This window comes from Oncorhynchus gorbuscha, linkage group LG09 (genome assembly GCF_021184085.1).
Source record: "Oncorhynchus gorbuscha isolate QuinsamMale2020 ecotype Even-year linkage group LG09, OgorEven_v1.0, whole genome shotgun sequence".
Lineage (NCBI taxonomy): Eukaryota > Metazoa > Chordata > Actinopteri > Salmoniformes > Salmonidae > Oncorhynchus > Oncorhynchus gorbuscha.
Window position 1 is genome coordinate 25,731,632 of NC_060181.1, and position 22,445 is coordinate 25,754,076.

At 43.6% G+C, this 22,445-nt stretch overlaps 1 protein-coding gene across 3 annotated transcripts in view; it reads right to left on the reverse strand.

The window, feature by feature from the left end:
* adcy2b (adenylate cyclase 2b (brain)) overlaps positions 1 to 22,445 on the reverse strand; it is a 139,993-nt gene that overhangs the window by 100,055 nt on the left and 17,493 nt on the right. The window contains exon 1 of one of the 3 annotated variants that reach the window (XM_046361818.1): positions 12,666 to 13,540. The exons of 1 other annotated variant lie outside the window; for it this stretch is intronic. In XM_046361818.1, the coding sequence (XP_046217774.1) occupies positions 12,666 to 12,938 (273 nt within the window). In that variant the 5' untranslated portion in view covers positions 12,939 to 13,540. Of the gene's footprint in view, positions 1 to 12,665; positions 13,543 to 22,445 lie in introns of those variants that run through there. One more of the 3 variants, XM_046361821.1, reaches the window with a different exon arrangement.

The following is a 22,445-nucleotide window of genomic DNA, read 5'->3' on the forward strand; positions in this document are numbered from 1 at the left end:
ACAGAAAACATACATACACACACACATGCACATACACACACAACAAAACACACCCCTCCGTTCGCAGCCATTATTATCAATCCTTGTTCCCTCTCTAAAACACACTCATGAATATTTGATAAAGTGTATAAAATACCAATTATGGCAATGACTCACTAACTGCGTGATTAGCAACATAATGTCATACTTTACCTTTCGTCACACATGCACACACCAGTGGAAAAAGGTACAACTATACTAAATATATTCACTTCACCAAATAATTGATTCAAACACACTGTTTTGCAATGAAAGTCTACAATAGCCTCAACCAAACTCTGTAGGGTAGCACCATGGTGTATCAGGAGGAGAGCTAGCTTTCGTCCTCCTCTTGGTACATTGACTTCAATACAAAACCTAGGAGGCTCATGGTTCACACCCCTTTCCATAGACTTACACGGTAATTATGACAACTTCCGGAGGACGTCCTCCAACCTATCAGAGCTCTTGCAGCATGAACTGACATATTGTCCACCCAATCAAAGGATCAGAGAATGAATCTAGTACTGAAAGCAAAAGCTCCAGCTAGCTAGCACTGCAGCGCATAAAGTGTGGTGAGTAGCTAACTCAAAACGAGAGAGAGACAATAGTTGAACAGTTAACAAATTTATTTATTCAAAAATGAAGGGGAAAGAGGGAGGTTTCGTGATTTATTTTCACTTTCAGTTTCACTTACTTAGCTAGCAAATGCAGCTGACTTGTTTAGTTGCTCAAATACCCAGCTCAAACAGAGGGATGCTATGTTAGCTAGCTGGCTAAGACTATCCAACGCAACACTGGAACTCTTCCAAGTCAAGGTAAGCTTTTGGTTTTATTAATTTATTGCCAGCAGGGCCTGCCGCTGTAACTGCTTTTTGACTATACACTGTAAAGTTACTGCATGATTGTAGTGGGTTTACTAACAGATTAGTTCTATTAGCCATATTGACTAGGACGTTACTTTAGTTAATATGGGGACAACGATGTAGGCTGTGTGTGGTGGTTTGTCTTGGAAAGTTTTTTTTCGCTTGGTTACATACAGCTGATGTGTTGTTCATTGAAGTCCACAAACTAAGGAAACAGGTCAGAGGAGGAGAGTGCATAGAGGTGAGAATGAATACAACGTGGCTGCTATGAAAGTGAATTGTGTTTATGCGTGATCAGGGGTCTATTCATTACGCCGATTCTGTTGAAAAATGCTTCTTAAACGGAAGCAAACAAAACGGGGATAAAAATCTGAATTTGTCCAAAATTACAGTAAGTCTCGTTTGCATCTGTTGAACTAATGATTACACCCTAGATAGGATAGATGCAGGAAAGAGTGTGCAAGGTGGTATTGAATGACAGTCATTGTCGGACTATGTGTCATTTTTCTCTAGACCTGTGTGCACCTATATTGTAAACTTTCATTCATAGGCTAGGTTATAGCAACCTCATGGTGGGTTTAGGGACAATTTGAGTATGATGTAGTAGCCTAAACCTAACGACGTTACATTGGAATATGAATGACAGTCATCCAACATGCCGTAATAGAAATAAGGCCATGCTCATGAAAATAAAATTGTCCTCCCTCATCATAAATGGCACTGACCGCCACTGGCACACCCACATGCTCGCAGGAACACACATGCGCACACACACACAACTGAAACACACACAAACGCATAGTCTGCTCACCTTTCCCGTCTGTAACTGAATAACTGAATAGTCCTGCTCTTTCCCCACTTCAGTGCTCTCCCTTAGCCTATCTGCGGTAAAAACTCCTGCCATTTGCACATTTCAAATGGTTAGCTATTTAAAGCTATTTAATTCCATTTAAACCCATTCAAGCCCATTTCCCAGGCAGGACAAAGGGAGAGGGGGAGATGACGGGCTGCTGTTCTCTACTGTTTTGTCTACAAGAACAATTACTTCCCTTTTACCTCAGACTGACTGATTCCACCTTTATACAGGGGGAAGAGGGAGGGAATATAACACTGTCAGTCAGCGAGGTGTGTGTGTGTGTGTGTGTGTGTGTGTGTGTGTGTGTGTGTGTGTGTGTGTGTGTGTGTGTGTGTGTGTGTGTGTGTGTGTGTGTGTGTGTGTGTGTGTGTGTGTGTGTGTGTGTGTGTGTGTGTGTGTGTGTGTGTGTGTGTGTGTGTGTGTGTGTGTGTGTGTGTGTGTTTTACTGAAGAATGGATTCCGTCTGGCCACTCTGCCGTAATAGCCTCTACCGTAAGGTTGGCCTTCTGCAAGGTTTTCCCATCTCCACAGAGAAACTCTGGAGCTCTGTCAGACTGACCATCGGGTTCTTGGTCACCTCCCTGACCAAGGCCCTTCTCCCCCGATTGCTCAGTTTGGCCGGGCGGACAGCTCTAGGGAGAGTCTTGGTGGTTCGAAACTTCTTCCATTGAAGAATGATGGAGGACTCTGTGTTCTTCGGGACCTTCAATACTGTAGACAATTTTTGGTACCCTTCCCCAGATCTGTGCCTCAACGTACATTTCCTTTGACCTCGTGGCTTGGTTTTTGCTCTGACATGCACTGTCAACTGTGGGACCTTATATAGACAGGTGTGTGCCTTTCCAAATCATGTCCAAAAATATAATTTACAGGCGGACTTCAATGCAGTTGTTGAAACATCTCAAGGATGATCAATGGAAACAGGATGGACCTGAGCTTAGTTTCCAGTCTCATGGCAAAGGGTCTGAATACTTATGTAAATAAGGTATTTCTGTTGTTAAATTTTAATACATTTTCTAAAATTCTATTAACCTGTTTTTGCTTTGTCATTATGGTATATTGTGTGTAGATTGGTGAGTATTTTTCATTTATTTAATCCATTTTAGAGTAAGGCTGTAACGTAACAAAATGTGGAAAAAGTCAAGGGGTCTGAATACTTTCCCAATGCACTGTATGCACTTTCCATGTTTTCTGAAAGTCTTGAATATATATATAAAATGGGATGTAGATTATTAGACATTTCTCGCCTCTCTCTCTCTGTCATGTTTAATGGACAGCCACCATTGTCGAGCCTAGAGCTTTCTATTCTAGAAGTGTTACAACATGACAGTGTGAAGTGTGAAGGTGTCAGAGTGTTAAGTATCACTGTCTGTCTGTGTGTGTGTGTGTGTGTGTGTGTGTGTGTGTGTGTGTGTGTGTGTGTGTGTGTGTGTGTGTGTGTGTGTGTGTGTGTGTGTGTGTGTGTGTGTGTGTGTGTGTGTGTGTGTGTGTGTGTGTGTGTGTGTGTGTGTGTGTGTGTGAAGTGTCAAGACAAGTGTGTGAAGACTATCACAGATCAATGTCTCCTCGAGGGAGCTCTTGAAATAGACAGAGTTTGCAACAACATCAACAAGAACAACAATAACAACAATAAATTGTCCAGACAAGGATTTCGCCATTACAGTAGGCTATAGTTCAACATTAATAAGTAGTTCAACAGTCAAATCTGTTCCAATATAAAAGAAGGCATAGTTCAACATTCTAACTATCTGTTCCAATAACTGGACATTTCACAAGCAAACAGAGATGAATGCCAGGATGTTTAAACAGAGACAAGTGGACTAAATAATAATAGATACCTACATTGGATGACTGGAATTCTGTCACAATGCGTTACCCCCTGAACTGCATACTGTACACCCACAGTCTGGTGATGTCATATTTTGTCATATGATGTAATACGACACATGACCAAAAGTATGTGGACACCTGCTCGTTGAACATCTCATTCCAAAATCATGGGTTGGTCCCCCCTTTTCTGCTATAACCTCCACTCTTCTGGGAAGGCTTTCCACTAAATGTTGGAACATTGCTGCGGGGACTTCCATTCTGTCACAAGAGCATTAGTGAGGTTGGGCACTGATGTTGGGCTATTAGACATGGCTCTCAGTCGGCATTCCAATTCTTCCCAAAGCTGTTCGATGGCGTTGAGGTCAGGGCTTTGTGAAGGCCAGTCAAGTTCTTTCACACTGGTCTCGACAAACCATTTCTGTATGGACCTCACTTTGTGCACGGGGGCATTGTCATTCTGAAACAGGAAAGGGCCTTCCCCAAACTGTTGCCACAATGTTGGAGGAATAGAATTGTCCAGAATGTCATTGTATGCTGTAGCGTTAAGATTTCCCTTCACTGGAACTAAGGGGCCTAGCCAGAACAATAAAGAACAGCCCCAGACTATTATTCCTCCTCCACCAAACTTTACAGTTGGCACTATGCATTGGGGCAGGTATCATTTTCCTGGCATCCGCCGAACCCAGATTCATCAGTCGGACTGCTAGATGGCGAAGCGTGATTCATCACTCCAGAGAACCCGTTTCCACCTCTCTGGAGTCCAATGGCAGCAAGCTTTACATCACTCCAACCAAACCTTGGCATTGCGCATGGTGATCTTAGGGTTGTGTGCGACTGCTTGGCCATGGTAACCCATTTCATCAAGCTCCCGACGAACAGTTCTTGTGCTGACGTTGCTTCCAGAGGCAGTTTGGAAGCGAGGACAGAAGATTTTTATGCTCTACGCGCTTCAGCACTCAACGGCCCCGTTCTGTGAGCTTGTGTGGTCTACCACTTTGCGGCTGAACTGTTGTTGCTCCTAGATATTTCCACTTCAAAATAACAGCACCTACAGTTGACTGGGGCAGCTCTAGCAGGGCAGAAATATGACAAACTAACTTGTCGTAAAGTTGGCATCCTATGACGGTTCCACTTTGAAAGTCACTGAGCTCTTCAGTTAGGCCATTCTACTGTCAATGTTTGTCTATGGAGATTGCATGGCTGTGTGCTCGATTTTATACACCTATCAGCAACGGGTGTGGCTGAAATAGCCAAATCCACTCATTTGAAGGGGTGTCCACATACTTATGTATATATAATATATTGTCCCAGAACTTGGTTATTTATTCCCAATATGTCATGTTATTAATTGTGATTTTTTATTTATTTATCTCACCTAGCTTACTGTATGTTATCACCTGGTTACACACACACTCACATATGCACACACACCAGCACACCGTTTTAAATCAATGCAATCTCAGGACTACATGAAAGAACAATCCTCAGGGATATTTGCTCTGAAAATACAAGATAAGCTTCGGTAGGAAATTAGAGACTTCCTGAGATACAGCAGAGGCAGGGTTTCAGGGTAAAAACTTCACAACACACACACATACGCACACACACACACACACACACACACACACACACACACACACACACACACACACACACACACACACACACACACACACACACACACACACACACACACACACACACACACACACACACACACACACACACACACGTGTGAACATGTGAGTATGCAGACACACACACAGGGAGGGAGGGTCTGGTTATAGAAAAATCCCAGATCACTTGAATAAGATAAAAGAGCATGTTTTTGTGCCTGATATTTCAGCAGTACTAATGGTGTTTTGGTTTTGCTGACCACACATACAACAGAATCCTCTCCAAAACACACACAAACACTCACATATGCGCGTGCACTTGAAGAGCGCTTTAAACACGACTCTTACTGGAGTGCTCTCTCTCTCTGTTATTTGTTTGTTAGTATGTAGGCTATGTGACAGAGAGATTAAAAGAGAGAGGCGAGGGAGAGCGAGAGCAGAGAGAGGGACTCAGGGACGGTTCCAGAATAAGCAACATAAGCGGTCCCTTAGGGGCCGTGGCCCCCCCAAAAAACGGATTCAGTCAGGGTCTCAACTTACTATATAGAGTAAGAATATTAGAATACACCAGGTGCAATTTTGAAATGTGGTTGTGCTTCAGCAGTTTTCAGCAGTTTTCTCCTCCCCATTGCAAAATGTAGAGAATTGCAGGAAATGAAAACTTGAAAATGTGAAAACTTGAAAAACATTTTTCCCTCCACTTTAAAGTGGATGGCCACTAACATGTTATTCCTCAAGGTGGGGGGCCCGCAATTCTCGCTTAGGGCCCCCAAAAGGCTAGGGCCGGCCCTGAAGAGACTGACTGTATTTGATCTACGATTCTTCTTAGCTGATGGGTGATGTGTCTAGAACATTCATACTAGAACAATATATGAACCATAGCAATATTCAATTTCTATGACAGGAACATTATACAGTAATGACAACAATACAAAGGTTGTTCAATAAATTACACAGTAAGGTGCATCATTTTTGACTTGCCTGATGGGGGGGATGGGAGACACCCAGCTCCACTAAAACTATTGACAACTGATTGTGGTTTTCAAGGGATTGCTTAAGAAATGCTACAATTATTTAGTTGTAATATGATCACCTCTTGAAAAGCACAGCCAGAACTACAAATGTCAGATTATTCCATGCAAAGCAATTGAGCACATTTAGCTATATAATCTGAGTTACAGCATGTAACTGTATGCTTTTCATGATCAGTATTCATGTCATTTCAGAGGGTTGCAGCCTATCTTTTTGATGTGTAGGCCAAGCTAGCTAGCTAAGCAAACAACTTGTTTAATTTCGCTTGCTTCATCAAGAGATAGTTACTTGAGATATATATCAACAAGTAGGATATATTTAGAGTCTAAGCCTGCCCTGGTAATATTGTCTGTCTGACTACTGTCAGCTGGCAAGCAAATCAAACAATATTTAGAGATAACTAGCGAGCTAGTTTTAGCCACTGAAGGTTAGCTTATTAGCTAGCTGGCCAATTTTGCATGATTTGTTGTTAGCTAGCTAGCTGGCCAATTTTGCATGATTTGTTGTTAGCTAGCTAGCTAACCAATTTTGCATGATTTGTTGTTAGCTAGCTAGCTGGCCAATTTTGCATGATTTGTTGTTAGCTAGCTAGCTAGCTAGCCAATTTGACATGATCCATCAATCAATGCCATGTCTGTCGCATTGCGCAGCCAGCAGCAATGGTGATCAAACGGTTTTAAAACAACATTAATAAGGGGATAAATATGCTAGCTAGCTTAGGTATGTTGGTTGGAAAATAAAGTACATAACTAACTTACCACAATGTTTAGGCAACTTTACAAAGTTTCTAGCTAGCTTGCAAACAATACATGGGCAAATGAGCCCTTCTGCTGCATTACAGCCACATCCCACAATGGATGAGAAACATACATAAACCACACATGCTTGTCAGGTATGGCTAGTGCACTTTTACTTTATATAAAATATTTTAGATCTAATAAAAGGGTGGCTTATGTTGAGAGACAGAGGTGGACTTGTGTTGTTTTGTGCTGTAATGCACTTTTGCCCTCTCCACTTTAAATTGGAACAAAATATGACGTAATTGATAAAGTGACATCATAATCAATCATTTGGGATCTAGTTAAGAATATTATTCCAGGAATGGTTTTGACAAGGTGAAAGGAAGATCTTCAAAGAACAACCCACTGTGGTTCATAAGTTCTAAGAACAACCCACTGGGGATTTGTCAATGTTGCTGGAGTGTTCCTGAAATGGATCAGTGAGAGAGAGAAGACAGAAGAAATGGCATAAAGATACACCTAGAAACTAGCAGCTAGCTTTGATGATATAATAGCATTCTGGCAGCCTGATAATATGAGTTTGGCTGGAGTTCTTCTTTTAGAGAGTGTAGAGCAGAGTTCAATTCAGTACAATATATTCCGTTCTGTGTTTCTCATTTAGTAAGCGCAATGGAGCAATCAATGCCAAGGTTTTGGGTTTCAGTTCCACTGGAATCATACACAAAGATGTGTTATACTGTATTATACTCATTATACTGTATGCCACTTTAGATACAATCCTCTGCTAGGTTTATATGATTATCAGGCTTATATTACAACTTTATTCCCAGTGGTGTGTTCGAGACCACCTAAAGCGAGACCGATTCAAGTAGCAAATCGAGTCCAAGTCAAGACCAAGACATGGTGACCAAGACCAGAAGGGGACAAGAGGTCCAAGACCGAGTCAAGACTGAGACCAGAAGGGGATGAGAGGTCCAAGACCGATTCAAGACTGAGACCAGAAGGGGATGAGAGGTCCAAGACCGAGTCAAGACTGAGACCAGAAGGGGATGAGAGGTCCAAGACCGAGTCAAGACTGAGACCAGAAGGGGATGAGAGGTCCAAGACCGAGTCAAGACTGAGACCAGAAGGGGATGAGAGGTCCAAGACCGATTCAAGATTGAGACCAGAAGGGGATGAGAGGTCCAAGACCGAGTCAAGACTGAGACCAAAAGGGGATGAGAGGTCCAAGACCGAGTCAAGACTGAGACCAAAAGGGGATGAGAGGTCCAAGACCGAGTCAAGACTGAGACCAGGAAATGTGAGTACAAGACAATGACTGTAATTTTGTCAAATCGCCACCATAACAAGAGATCAAAATGTCCAGTATTTCTGTTCATATTTCAGAAGAACCAATGACATTCAGAATGGTGAACAAAATGCATGCTGAGTGCAAATAGAGACATTCTACAAATGTTTACTAACCCAAACCCTGTGGGGAACAGTGAGGGCCTTCCACGCTTTCAGATTATTATTATATAATAATAATAATAACAATAATAATTCAAATTATATTATTAATTAGTAATAATGTCTGGGGATCGTCTCTGGGGATATACATCTGGCTACTGTAGCTAAATCCGCCATTGGCTAGGCCATCAGAAGCTAGATCGAAGTCATCTGTCATTCAAGCATAATTCATCTGAATTAAGGCAAAACTTCTGTCTTCTCAAAGGCCAACAGGATATTGCGCAATAGCGAGCAGTAGTTTTCCCAAAGTCTAGCTAGCTATCTATTGTTGTAGGCTAGATTGCAGCGGCTGCAGCAGGTGTTATCGAAGAGGATGTTGCTGCTAATATTTTAGCTTCTGCCCTTTCAAGAATAACTTTCAACGACAAGTTAAAACCTTTTACTGCAGTGGGCTAAATCAGGGTCACACAGAGTGATTCTTGGTAGTCTTAAATAAATCTACTTTGAAACAAAAGTGTACACCTCACACACATGGTTACGGTCTTAAAAAACAAGACATTTGTACCATGTCAGATATAGAGCTGAAATGTATTCCATTGTTTTGTTTGAATCACAATATTACACTTTATATACATCACAGAACACTGAAATAAAACTTAATAACATTCCACCCATGAGACCAAAGAGGGTGCTTTTGTTCATTGACCGCAGGAAAGGGTTGTTTCATTATTGTCATCTGGTGAGTGGAACTGTGTTTTTTGTAATAATAATGTATTTTGTTTTTGTTTTTGCCCAATCTGATTGGGTGGCCCTGGCAGGGTCTGGCTCCCCAGTTGGTGGGCTTGTGTCCACCCAGGCCCATCATGCCTATGCCCCTGATGCAAGCAGCACAAATATAGCCTCCTAACCAAGACTTCTAACCAAACGTTTTCAATACCTAGTTTGCATATCCATTGTTGTCTTGGTTAGTATTTACTGGTAGGTATCATAAATTGAAACATCTTTCCTACCTACTGGCTGCAGATTCTTTGTGAGCGGCTCCATCAAAGAACTAGTTGAGAGCTGCATGCTCTTGATGGCTGCAGATGGTATTCCGGTTCAACTAGGCTATGTATGTGGCCCGCTATATTTTTCAAGAGGATTGTGTAGGTTACTTTGTACATGATTTCACTACTGTACTACATAAATCATATACCTCCACTAAACTACATTGACACGCATCAGGGGAGATGAAGAAGTGAGTATATGCAATGCCCACTGAGGACAAAATGGGTATACGGTGTATACCTGCATATAGCCTCCACTACACCACTTAACAAAAAGTGCACTTTCTCAGTGCGCTGGTATTACCGTTGCTGTCCTTTCACAAACCTGTCACACACTAAAGGCCTCGGTTCAATAGGTTGGTCACTGCGCAAACATGTCTATAATATATATAATGACTGTTCAGGTAGTAATGTTTCAAGAATGTATATATTTGGCCTGGCGATGTGGTTTTATGCGCTTATTTAATGGATGCTGATAAATGTGTTTTATCGTGTTTATCAATGTTTATATCATCCCCTGGTCTCCTGGTGGTCCCAGTACTTGTCCTTACTGTCTATCCAACACTGTCCCAGTACTTGTCCTTACTGTCTATCCAACACTGTCCCAGTACTTGTCCTTACTGTCTATCCAACACTGTCCCAGTACTTGTCCTTACTGTCTATCCAACACTGTCCCAGTACTTGTCCTTACTGTCTATCCAACCCTGTCCCAGTACTTGTCCTTACTGTCTATCCAACACTGTCCCAGTACTTGTCCTTACTGTCTATCCAACACTGTCCCAGTACTTGTCCTTACTGTCTATCCAACCCTGTCCCAGTACTTGTCCTTACTGTCTATCCAACACTGTCCCAGTACTTGTCCTTACTGTCTATCCAACACTGTCCCAGTACTTGTCCTTACTGTCTATCCAACCCTGTCCCAGTACTTGTCCTTACTGTCTATCCAACACTGTCCCAGTACTTGTCCTTACTGTCACTGTCCCAGTACTTGTCCTTACTGTCTATCCAACCCTGTCCCAGTACTTGTCCTTACTGTCTATCCAACACTGTCCCAGTACTTGTCCTTACTGTCTATCCAACACTGTCGCAGTACTTGTCCTTACTGTCTATCCAACACTGTCCCAGTACTTGTCCTTACTGTCTATCCAACACTGTCCCAGTACATGTCCTTACTGTCTATCCAACCCTGTTCCAGTACTTGTCCTTACTGTCTATCCAACACTGTCCCAGTACTTGTCCTTACTGTCTATCCAACCCTGTCCCAGTACTTGTCCTTACTGTCTATCCAACACTGTCCCAGTACTTGTCCTTACTGTCTATCCAACACTGTCCCAGTACATGTCCTTACTGTCTATCCAATCCTGTCCCAGTACTTGTCCTTACTGTCTATCCAACACTGTCCCAGTACTTGTCCTTACTGTCTCCAACACTGTCCCAGTCCAACCCTGTCCCAGTACTTGTCCTTACTGTCTATCCAACCCTGTCCCAGTACTTGTCCTTACTGTCTATCCAACCCTGTGCCAGTACTTGTCCTTACTGTCTATCCAACACTGTCCCAGTACTTGTCCTTACTGTCTATCCAACCCTGTCCCAGTACTTGTCCTTACCGTCTATCCAACCCTGTCCCAGTACTTGTCCTTACCGTCTATCCAACACTGTCCCAGTACATGTCCTTACTGTCTATCCAACACTGTCCCAGTACATGTCCTTACTGTCTATCCAACCCTGTCCCAGTACTTGTCCTTACTGTCTATCCAACACTGTCCCAGTACTTGTCCTTACTGTCTATCCAACCCTGTCCCAGTACTTGTCCTTACTGTCTATCCAACCCTGTCCCAGTACTTGTCCTTACTGTCTATCCAACCCTGTCCTAGTACTTGTCCTTACTGTCTATTCAACCCTGTCCCAGTACTTGTCCTTACTGTCTATCCAACACTGTCCCAGTACATGTCCTTACTGTCTATCCAACACTGTCCCAGTACATGTCCTTACTGTCTATCCAACCCTGTCCCAGTACTTGTCCTTACTGTCTATCCAACCCTGTCCCAGTACTTGTCCTTACTGTCTATCCAACCCTGTCCCAGTACTTGTCCTTACTGTCTATCCAACCCTGTCCCAGTACTTGTCCTTACTGTCTGAAGACCGTACAAATGCATCCAATACGGAGACAAGACAGAGACACTCAAAAGGTGTTTATTCTCCTCAGGGGCAGTAAAGAAGAATTGTTGGAGGACAGAACAGACATGCTTCACATTGACCTACTATACATGCTATATACTGTATCAGTCCTTGATAAATCTCCCATGGAAGTCAACCATGTTGACAACCCTCTAGTACCATAGAGACCTAGGGTTGAATCCCGCATTGAGTCCCACTATATGTTATTGCTCACATACATCCAGGGATATCATGAGTTATACATTGGTATTCTGTTATTACACTGGAAACAGCTTTGGGCTGGTCGGGCTCGGTTGCTGATGCTGCAATACTGTAACTTTTCTGCTGCGGAGGCGAGGTGTGTGTGTGTGTGTTTTTACACTGTGGGAGGCGAGAGGTGTTATAATATTCTGCGGAGGAAAAACACATCAATGGACTGAACAAAAATCACAGTCTGACCAGGTCTCTATCTCTCCGCTCTCTCTTTTCAACACTCTCTTTATTTATCTACACTCGCTCTCCCTTTTCATCTATCTCTGTGGCATACATTTATTTAACGAGGCAAGTCAGTTAAGAACAAATTGTTATTTACAACGACAGCCTACTGGGGAACAGTGGGTTAACTGCCTTGTTCAGGGGCAGAACGACAGATGTTAACCTTCTCATCTCTGGGATTCAATCCAGCAACCTTTCGGTTACTGGCCCAACGCTCTAACCACTAGGCTACCTGGTTCCCCAAACAGTAGTGAAAAAAACACTTCAGTTATAGGCAGCGCTCTTCAAGTGTGTACATGTGTGTGTGTGTGTGTCATCAAATCAACAACACTCACACAGCAGAAACAGCACTTGAAAGAAACCCTCTTGTCACATTCTGCACCACTCCAATCAGTCAATAGAGCTCTGTATTGTATAACACCACACACACACACACACACACACACACACACACACACACACACACACACACACACACACACACACACACACACACACACACACACACACACACACACACACACACACACACACACACACACACACACACACACACTCACCAGTCCGGAAGCAAAGAACACGGCCAGTAGAGCGAGGCATGCTCCCATCACTATGAGCAGTAGGAACACAATGAGAGGGTGTTGTTGGCTCATACGGTAGTAGGACTCATACAGCCAGTCCTGGGTCTTTTGTCCCCCAACACACACCTGTCCCTGTGTCGGGGTCTCCCCAAAACCTACAAACACATCCCCCAGGGCTTCTCCCCCATCTCCCCCCTCTCCCCCACGTTCCAGAAGGTAGCGCCCCCGAGTCCGTAAGGCCTCCTGCCACATGGTAGCGACTTTGGGGGGTGTGCCAAGACCCGGTCCAAACCCACTACCCCACTTGTCCCAAATGGACAACAAACAGTAGCCTCTCCTCTTCCTCCTATTCTTCCTCTTTGGGGAGTTTTGTCAGATAAACAAACAAATCCTGGCTCTTCTCCTCCTCCTCTTCCTCCTCTTCTTCCTCTCGCTAGTCCACCTCTGTGAGTTTGGTCAGACTCACAGTCACAATCAAATCCTGAATCCCTCTGCGTACTGATCCTTTTCCTATCTTTCTTCTCGTCCTCCTCTTCCTCAATGAGTCTGGTCAGACACAGAAAAAAGAAACAGGTCCTTCTTTCTTCCTCCTGTCCCTGGTTTATTACAGTCAGACACAGAGAGAGGAGGTTGTCTCCACGTGTAGCACACTGCTGCTGCTGCTGCTGCTCCTAGGCAACATGTTCCCTCATCAGAAAGGAGAGATAGACAGATCGAGTGGGTGTTAGTGTGAGGCAGAAAAACTGCGTGTGTGTCTGTCTGTGTGTGTGAGAGAGAGAGAGAGAGAGAGAGGGAAAGAGAGAGTGTGTGTGCCTGTGTGTGACGGCGGAAGAGTGTAAGGGAGAGGAAGAGAGGGAAGGAAAGTGTCAAAGTGGATCGAGGCGAGAGACAGAGAGAGAGAGAGAGAGAGAGAGAGAGAGAGAGAGAGAGAGAGAGAGAGAGAGAGAGAGAGAGAGAGAGAGAGAAGACAGAGACAGAGACAGAGAGGGAACGAATGGAGACAGAGGGAGTCAGAAAAGGGGAGGCAAGAGAGAAAAAGGGGTGAAAGAGAGAGTGAGACTGACAGCAAGAACGTAGCACCAGATAGTTAAACAGGGAGGCAGGGATAGAAAGATATAAGGGAGGTATAGAGAGGGGGAGACAAAAGAAAGAGAAAGGGGAAGGGAGGGGGTAACAGCTGCGCTAATGTGAGAGGAGTGAGGGAGCGAGGGAGTGAGGGAGATTGGAAAAAGAAGACTGAACAGAGAGGATGAGAAGCTGTATAAGAGCAGGAAAATGGATTGAAATGAGCGAGACAGAGATAGATGTAGAGGAAGGAAAAGGAGGAGATAGGGAGAGATGTGCGGGATCAGGGAGGGAAAGCCTTGAGAGAGAGGATGAGGGATGAGAAAATGAGAAAAAACATGTAAATTGATAAAGAAAGAGAGAGTAAAGAAGAAAAGAATGAGAGTAGAATGAAAGAGAAAGGGATCCCCAGGAAGTCGTGACTCATCTAACACAATGTCCTGTGCCACACTCCCTCCCTCTCTCTTTCCCAGTCTGCATCTTTCTCGCTCTCTCTCCCTCCTTCCCCTCACTCTCTCTCTCCCCCAGTCTTTAGCTTTCACTCTCTGTCTCTCAACCTCCCTACCTCCATCCCTTTCTCCCAGTTTGTATCTTTCTCTTTCCCTCCCTCTCTCCCTCTCTATCTCCCTCTCTCCCTCTCTCCTCTCTCCCGCCGTCTCTATCTCCCTCTCTCCCTCTCTCCCTCCCTCTCTATCTCCCTCCCTCTCTCTCTCTCGCCCTCCCTATCTCTCTCTCCCATCCTCTCTCTCTCCGATCTCTCTCTCCCTCTCTCCCATCCTCCTCTCTCTGTCTATCTCCCTCTCCCCTCCCCTCTCCCATCCTCCCTCCGTCTCTATCTCCCTCTCTCCCATCCTCCCTCTCTCTGTCTATCTCCCTCTCCATCTCCCTCTCTCCCATCCTCTCTCTCGCCGTCTCTATCTCCCTCTCTCCCATCCTCTCTCTCGCCGTCTCTATCTCCCTCTCTCCCATCCTCCCTCTCGCCGTCTCTATCTCTCTCTTTCCCAGTCTGCATCTTTCTCGCTCTCTCTCCCTCCTTCCCCTCACTCTCTCTCTCCCCCGGTCTTTAGCTTTCACTCTCTGTCTCTCAACCTCCCTACCTCCATCCCTTTCTCCCAGTTTGTATCTTTCTCTTTCCCTCCCTCTCTCCCTCTCTCCCCCCTATCTCCCATCCTCTCTCTCACTGTCTCTATCTCCCTCTCTCCCTCTCTCCTCTCTCTCGCCGTCTCTATCTCCCTCTCTCCCTCTCTCCTCTCTCTCGCCGTCTCTATCTCCCTCTCTCCCTCTCTCGCCCTCCCTATCTCCTCTCTCTCCCTCCCTCTCTCCTCTCCCTCCCTCCCTCTCTCTCTCTCGCCCTCCCCCTCCCTCTCTCTTTCCTCTCTCCCTCCCTCCCCCTCTCCCTCCCTCCCTCTCTCTCTCTCGCCCTCCCTCCCTCTCTCTCTCTCGCCCCTCCCTCCTCTCTCTCTCTCGCCCTCCCTATCTCCCTCTCTCCCATCCTCTCTCTCGCCATCTCTCTCTCCCTCTCTATCCTCTCTCTCACCGTCTCTCCCTCCCTCCCTCTCTATCTCCCTTCCCTCCCTCTCTATCTCCCTTCCCTCCCTCTCTATCTCCCTTCCCTCCCTCCCTATCTCCTCTCTCCCATCCTCCCTCCACTCTATCTCCCTCCCTCCCTCCCTCTCTATCTCTCCCATCCTCTCTCCCATCCTCTCTCTCGCCGTCTCTATCTCCCGCTCTCTCATCCTCTCTCTCTCTCTCCGTCTCTCCCTCCCTCTCCCTCCCTCCCTCTCTATCTCCCTCTCCCTCCCTCCCTATCTCTCCCATCCTCTCTCCCTCCCTCTCTATCTCCCTCCCTCCCTCCCTCTCTCCCTCCCTATCTCTCCCATCCTCTCTCCCATCCTCTCTTTCGCCGTCTCTATCTCCCGCTCTCTCATCCTCTCTCTCACCGTCTCTTCCTCTCTCCCTCCCTCTCTATCTCCCTCCCTATCTCCCTCCCTCTCTATCTCTCTCCCATCCTCTCTCTCGCTGTCTCTCTCTCCCTCTCCGCTTCTTTTACCCACTCTCCATTTTATTGTTTCTCTTTCTCATTTCCTCTTTCCTTTTCCTCTCTCCTTTTCCTCTCTCCCTTTCCTCTCGTTTCTGCACTACATGTCCGTATCTGAGGTGTGAAAGCTGTCACACCAATTGATCCCTAGATCTGCTTCTTTATTATTTTTCTCAAGCAAGACGAGTCATTCATTTTTTTATGACGTAATGATTTCATTGCACTGGCAGCTCCGTCAATTAAATACCATTTGGTTATTATGGTCCCACTTTATATCAAAGCCACACTGCAACGTGCTTATTACCACCAACAAAATGTGAACTAACTGAATTATTCATTTCATGACATTTTCAAAGATACACTTGATTTTTTAAAATGTTGTGCAGTGTGCTCTATGAATGACTTTCCATTTGAGCAAAATTCCTTTATTAACCATGATTTGAAGCAAGATTTAACAAGTACGATTCTTCTAAATCAATGGCTATATGAGTTGAGTTTACTGGGAAATTTACAGTGACTCTAAATGCGTTTGAAATGTATTCTATTGTATTCTAAGAACTTTCCAATACACTGTAGTACACATTGTGACTGGGATCTAAAATGAAGGCCATTTTCGTGAAATTGGCAAGGTTTTAAAGCAGTGAACTCAGTGACCCTCGTAAATGTGCAATACTTTACATTATAGAAAGTTCCACCTCTGTTATCCATTGATTTGACTCATCCACTTGAGACTTAGTTTCTTCAATGTATATCACTGTCTGATAGGTGCAGTTATAAATATTATATATCATGGTGTGAAGAGTGAAACGTAAGTTATAAATATTATATATCATGGTGTGAAGAGTGAGATGATCAGTTATAAATATTATATATCATGGTGTGAAGAGTGTGATGATCAGTTATAAATATTATATATCATGGTGTAAAGTGTAAGATGATCAGTTATAAATATTATATATCATGGTGTGAAGAGTGAGATGATCAGTTATAAATTTGTCATATCATGGTGTGAAGAGTGAGATGATCATTATAAATTTAATTTATGGTGTAAATCCATTGGTTTAAATATTATATATCTTTGTGAAGATTATAGGAGAAGTTCCACCTACAAGCTTATCCATTGATTTGAACTGGAGTCCATTGAGACTATCAGTTATAAGTATTATATATCATGGTGTGAAGAGTGAGGCGATCAGTTATAAATATTATATATCATGGTGTGAAGAGTGAAACGATAAGTTATAAATATTATATATCATGGTGTGAAGAGTGAGATGATCAGTTATAAATATTATATATCATGGTGTGAAGAGTGAGATGATCAGTTATAAATATTATATATCATGGTGTAAAGAGTAAGATGATCAGTTATAAATATTATATATCATGGTGTGAAGAGTGAGATGATCAGTTATAAATATTATATATCATGGTGTGAAGAGTGAGATGATCAGTTATAAATATTATATATCATGGTGTGAAGAGTAAGATTACAGATCAGTTATAAATATTATATATCATGGTGTGAAGAGGATAGACTATCAGATATAAATATTATATATCATGATGTGAAGAGTGAAACACGAAACATCAGTTATAAATATTATATATCATGGTGTGAAGACTAACCAGAGATGATCAGTTATAAATATTATATATCATGGTGTGAAGAGTGTGAGGACAGACTCAGTTATAAATATTATATATCATGGTGTGAAGAGTGAGAGTTAGAACACTAAACATGAGGATCAGTTATACACTAACCAGGTAGAACACTATTATATATCATGAGTGACAGAAGAGGGAGAACACTAAACATGAGACCAAACAGTTATAAATATTATATATCATGGTGTGAAAAGTAAGACGATCAGATATAAATATTATATATCACTAAACATGATGAAGAGTATCCAATCAGTTATAAATATTATATATCATGGTGAACACTAAAGATGATGAGACTATCAGATATAAATATTATATATCACGAGGACAGACTAACCAGGGAGAACACTCAACATGATTACAGACTAACCAGGGAGAACACTAAACGTGATTACAGACTAACCAGGGAGAACACTAAACATGACGACAGACTAACCAGGTAGAACACTAAACATGAGGATAGACTAACCAGGTAGAACACTAAACATTATGACAGACTATCCAAGGAGAACACTAAACATGAGGACAGACTATCCAAGGAGAACACTAAACATGAGGACAGACTATCCAGGGAGAACACTAAACATGACGACAGACTAACCAGGGAGAACACTAAACATGATTACAGACTAACCAGGGAGAACACTAAACATGATGACAGACTAACCAGGGAGAACACTAAACATGAGGACAGACTAACCAGGGAGAACACTAAACATGACGACAGACTAACCAGGTAGAACACTAAACATGAGGATAGACTAACCAGGTAGAACACTAAACATTATGACAGACTATCCAAGGAGAACACTAAACATGAGGACAGACTAACCAGGGAGAACACTAAACATGACGACAGACTAACCAGGGAGAACACTAAACATGATGATAGACTATCGAAGGAGAACACTAAACATGATGACAGACTATCCAGGGAGAACACTAAACATGACGACAGACTAACCAGGGAGAACACTAAACATGACGACAGACTAACCAGGTAGAACACTAAACATGAGGATAGACTAACCAGGTAGAACACTAAACATGACGACAGACTAACCAGGTAGAACACTAAACATGAGGATAGACTAACCAGGTAGAACACTAAACATGACGACAGACTAACCAGGTAGAACACTAAACATGAGGATAGACTAACCAGGGAGAACACTAAACATGAGGATAGACTAACCAGGTAGAACACTAAACATGAGGATAGACTAACCAGGGAGAACACTAAACATGACGACAGACTAACCAGGGAGAACACTAAACATGACGACAGACTAACCAGGTAGAACACTAAACATGAGGATAGACTAACCAGGTAGAACACTAAACATTATGACAGACTAACCAGGTAGAACACTAAACATGATGACAGACTAACCAGGGAGAACACTAAACATGAGGACAGACTAACCAGGGAGAACACTAAACATGATGATAGACTAAACATGAGGACAGACTAACCAGGAGAACACTAAACATGATGACAGACTAACCAGGAGAACACTAAACATGATGACAGACTAACCAGGGAGAACACTAAACATGATGACAGACTAACCAGGGAGAACACTAAACATGAGGACAGACTAACCAGGGAGAACACTAAACATGAGGACAGACTAACCAGGGAGAACACTAAACATGATGACAGACTAACCAGGAGAACACTAAACATGATGACAGACTAACCAGGAGAGCACTAAACATGATGACAGACTAACCATGGAGAACACTAAACATGACGATAGACAGACACTAAACCATGGAGAACACACTAAACATGATACAGACACTAAACCATGATAGACTATCGAAGGAGAACACTAAACATGATGACAGACTATCCAAGGAGAGCACTAAACATGATGACAGACTAACCAGGGAGAACACTAAACATGATGACAGACTAACCAAGGAGAACACTAAACATGATGACAGACTAACCAGGGAGAACACTAAACATGATGACAGACTAACCAAGGAGAACACTAAACATGATGACAGACTAACCAGGGAGAACACTAAACATGATGACAGACCAACGAGGGAGGTGAACTTGACTAGAGAGTCCGGGTAAGCCTGTGTGAAGAGGATTTGAATATATGAATGGATTGTGAAGTTCTGACATGGAGAGGGAGGGAGTCCAGAGTTGGGAAACTGCACTGATAAAAGCCAGTCTCCCATGGGAGTTTAGCCTGGTGAGAGGGATTTTGAGGAGGCCAGTGACAAAGACGTGCAGTGAACAGCTGGGAGTGTAGGGGTGCAGGAGGTCAGTAAGGTATGTGGGTTCCAGTACATTGAGTGGTTTGTAGGTGAGCGAGCAATTTGAAGATGATCCTGTATTGAACTGGGATGCAGTGGAGTTTGATGAAGGTGGGATTAATGTAGTCCCAAGGTCTGGTGAGTGAGAAGACTTGTGGAACTGAATTTTGAATATGTTGAAGTCTGTCCAATGTTTTGGCGGTGAGCCCGTAGAGAATGGCGTTGTAAAACAAAGGTGTAAATGAGGGGCTTCAGCAATGTGGTCAGTGAGAGATGGTCTGAGTCGTGAGATGTTTTGGAGGTGGAAGAAGGTTGACTTGCTGATGTTTCAGTGAAATGTTTCAGATATGGGGTTCAAATGACTGAGTGGGGTCAAATGAAACGCCAAGGTTCCTGACTGTGGATTTGGAGTGGATGGTGCAGCCGTCGATTGACATTTTGAGTTGCCACAATTTCTTGATTAGGGAGTTGGGGCCAATGAGCATGATCTCTGTTTTGAGGTCGTTTTGTTTTTAAAAGTTATTGCTCATACAAGTGTTCACTTCACAGAGACAGTCAACAACAGACAGGGGTAGCCGAGTGGAGTTAGGTTTTGTGTGGATGTAGATTTGTGTGTCATCTGCATAACAGTGAAATCTGAATCCAAATTGACAGAGGATCTGACCAAGGGGCAGCATGTAAATACTAAACAATAATGGACCTGACACTGAGCCTTGTGGGACATCTTGTGATACAGGGGCTGGGGCAGGCCTGCAGTTGCCAAGGGAGACAAACTGTTGTCTATCAGATAGATAGGAGTGCAACCAGGCAAGGGGTGTTCCAGATGAAGGGTGAGCCTGATGTTGTTAGATAGCCTCCATTTTGCTTTGAAATGAGGCCAGAAAACTGTCACAGAGGTCAGTGGTGATTGTGAAAGAGGGGTTGTCCAATGGAAGGAGAAATGTGTTGATGGTTGAGAAGAGCACTCTTGGGTTTCCTTGTTCATTCCTTATGATGTTGAAGAAAATGGATAATGGATAATGGATAATGGATAATGAGCTCTGTCACTCTGGTTGTCGTCCTGTGGCTTTCATGGCACTCAGCTCAGGAGTGTATAATGGCAGAATATCCATTAAGTCAACAGGGTTATTCCTTTTGATATTTCTGTAGGTTATGGTGCGCTTGTTGGTGGGCTTGAGCATGTGGGCGGCCACACTGAACAGTATGGCCTTGTGGTAAGAGATGGGAATGTCCAGACCCTAGAGGTTGGAGGGAGCCGTGCCAGGTCAAGTGCATGGCCTCTGTCGTGGATGGGGACGTTGCCATGCTGTGTGCAGTTGAAGCAATCCAACAGGGCCATAAAGTCTCTGGCAGAAGCACATCCACCAGAGTCCACATGAATGTTAAAGTCCCCGAGCAAATAGTGTGGCAGGACACAATGAACAGACAGATGTTAGTGTCATGTTTTGTCTTATATTGTCTTGTCATTTTGCTTTTCCCTCTGTTCGTTTTCCCCCTGCTGGTCTTTTTAGGTTCGTTCCCCTTTTTCTCTCTCCCTTCCTCTCTCTCTTCTCTCTATCGTTCCGTTCCTGCTCCCAGCTGTTCCTATTCCCCTAATCAATCATTTAGTCTTCCCACACCTGTTCCCTATCTTTTCCCCTGATTAGAGTCCCTATTTCTCCCCTTGTTTTCCGTTTCTGCCCTGTCGGATCCTTGTATATTGTTCACCGTGCTGTGTCTTTGTATCGCCCTGTCGTGTCGTGTTTCCCTCAGATGCTGCGTGGTGAGCAGGTGTCTGAGTCTGCTACGGTCAAGTGCCTTCCCGAGGCAACCTGCAGTTTATTATCGAGTCTCCAGTCAGTTCTCGTGATTACGAGTGAAATTGTTTTTATGCTTTATTTACCGCTCCGATTTGTCTAGGAGTATTGCATATTTCCTTTACTGGATTAAAGACTCTGTTTTCGCCAAGTCGCTTTTGGGTCCTCATTCACCTGCATAACAGTTAGGCACCAACTCAGAGTTAATGGTGTGAAGAGCGAGACTATAAACTATCAAAAGAAAGAAAAGTCACACACTCCATGTATAAACTCCCCAGCAATTGAATGGGTATTTACCAACGTTTGGGCATCACTGTGCCTTCCTCGAGGTGAGTGAAGAGTGAGACTATCAGCTAACTCTGAGAGGAAGACTGTAGAAGTTTTAGGTGGCCGGTAGACCAGAAGCAGTGGTTGAGGGACAGATATTGTACAGGCTAGGCCGTCGAAGAAGGTTACCTGCAGTGTGTCAGACCGATGAAGGACAGCAACCCCACCTCCACCACCCACAGCACGAGATGTTTCAAGAAAAACGTAGCCAGATGGTGTTGCTTGGATAAGCAGGTAATAGTCATTAGGTTGTGGTCATGTCTCTGTCAGGCACAGAACAGTATTACATTTGTCCACAATAATGTCACTGATAAGTAGGGCTTTGTTGTTCAGAGAAAGAGCATTCAAAATATCAAATTGCTGCAGTCAACACCACGACATTCAGCCATGACACTGGAGGAGGAGGCGGCATACGGTTCTGTGTGGACTCTCTTGGGTTATGAGACGATTTCCTACCACCTCGCCATCCTCGATGTCTGAGTTATACATATTATATATCATGGTGTGAAGAGTGAGACGATCAGTTATACATATTATATATCATGGTGTGAAGAGTGAGACGATCAGTTATACATATTATATATCATG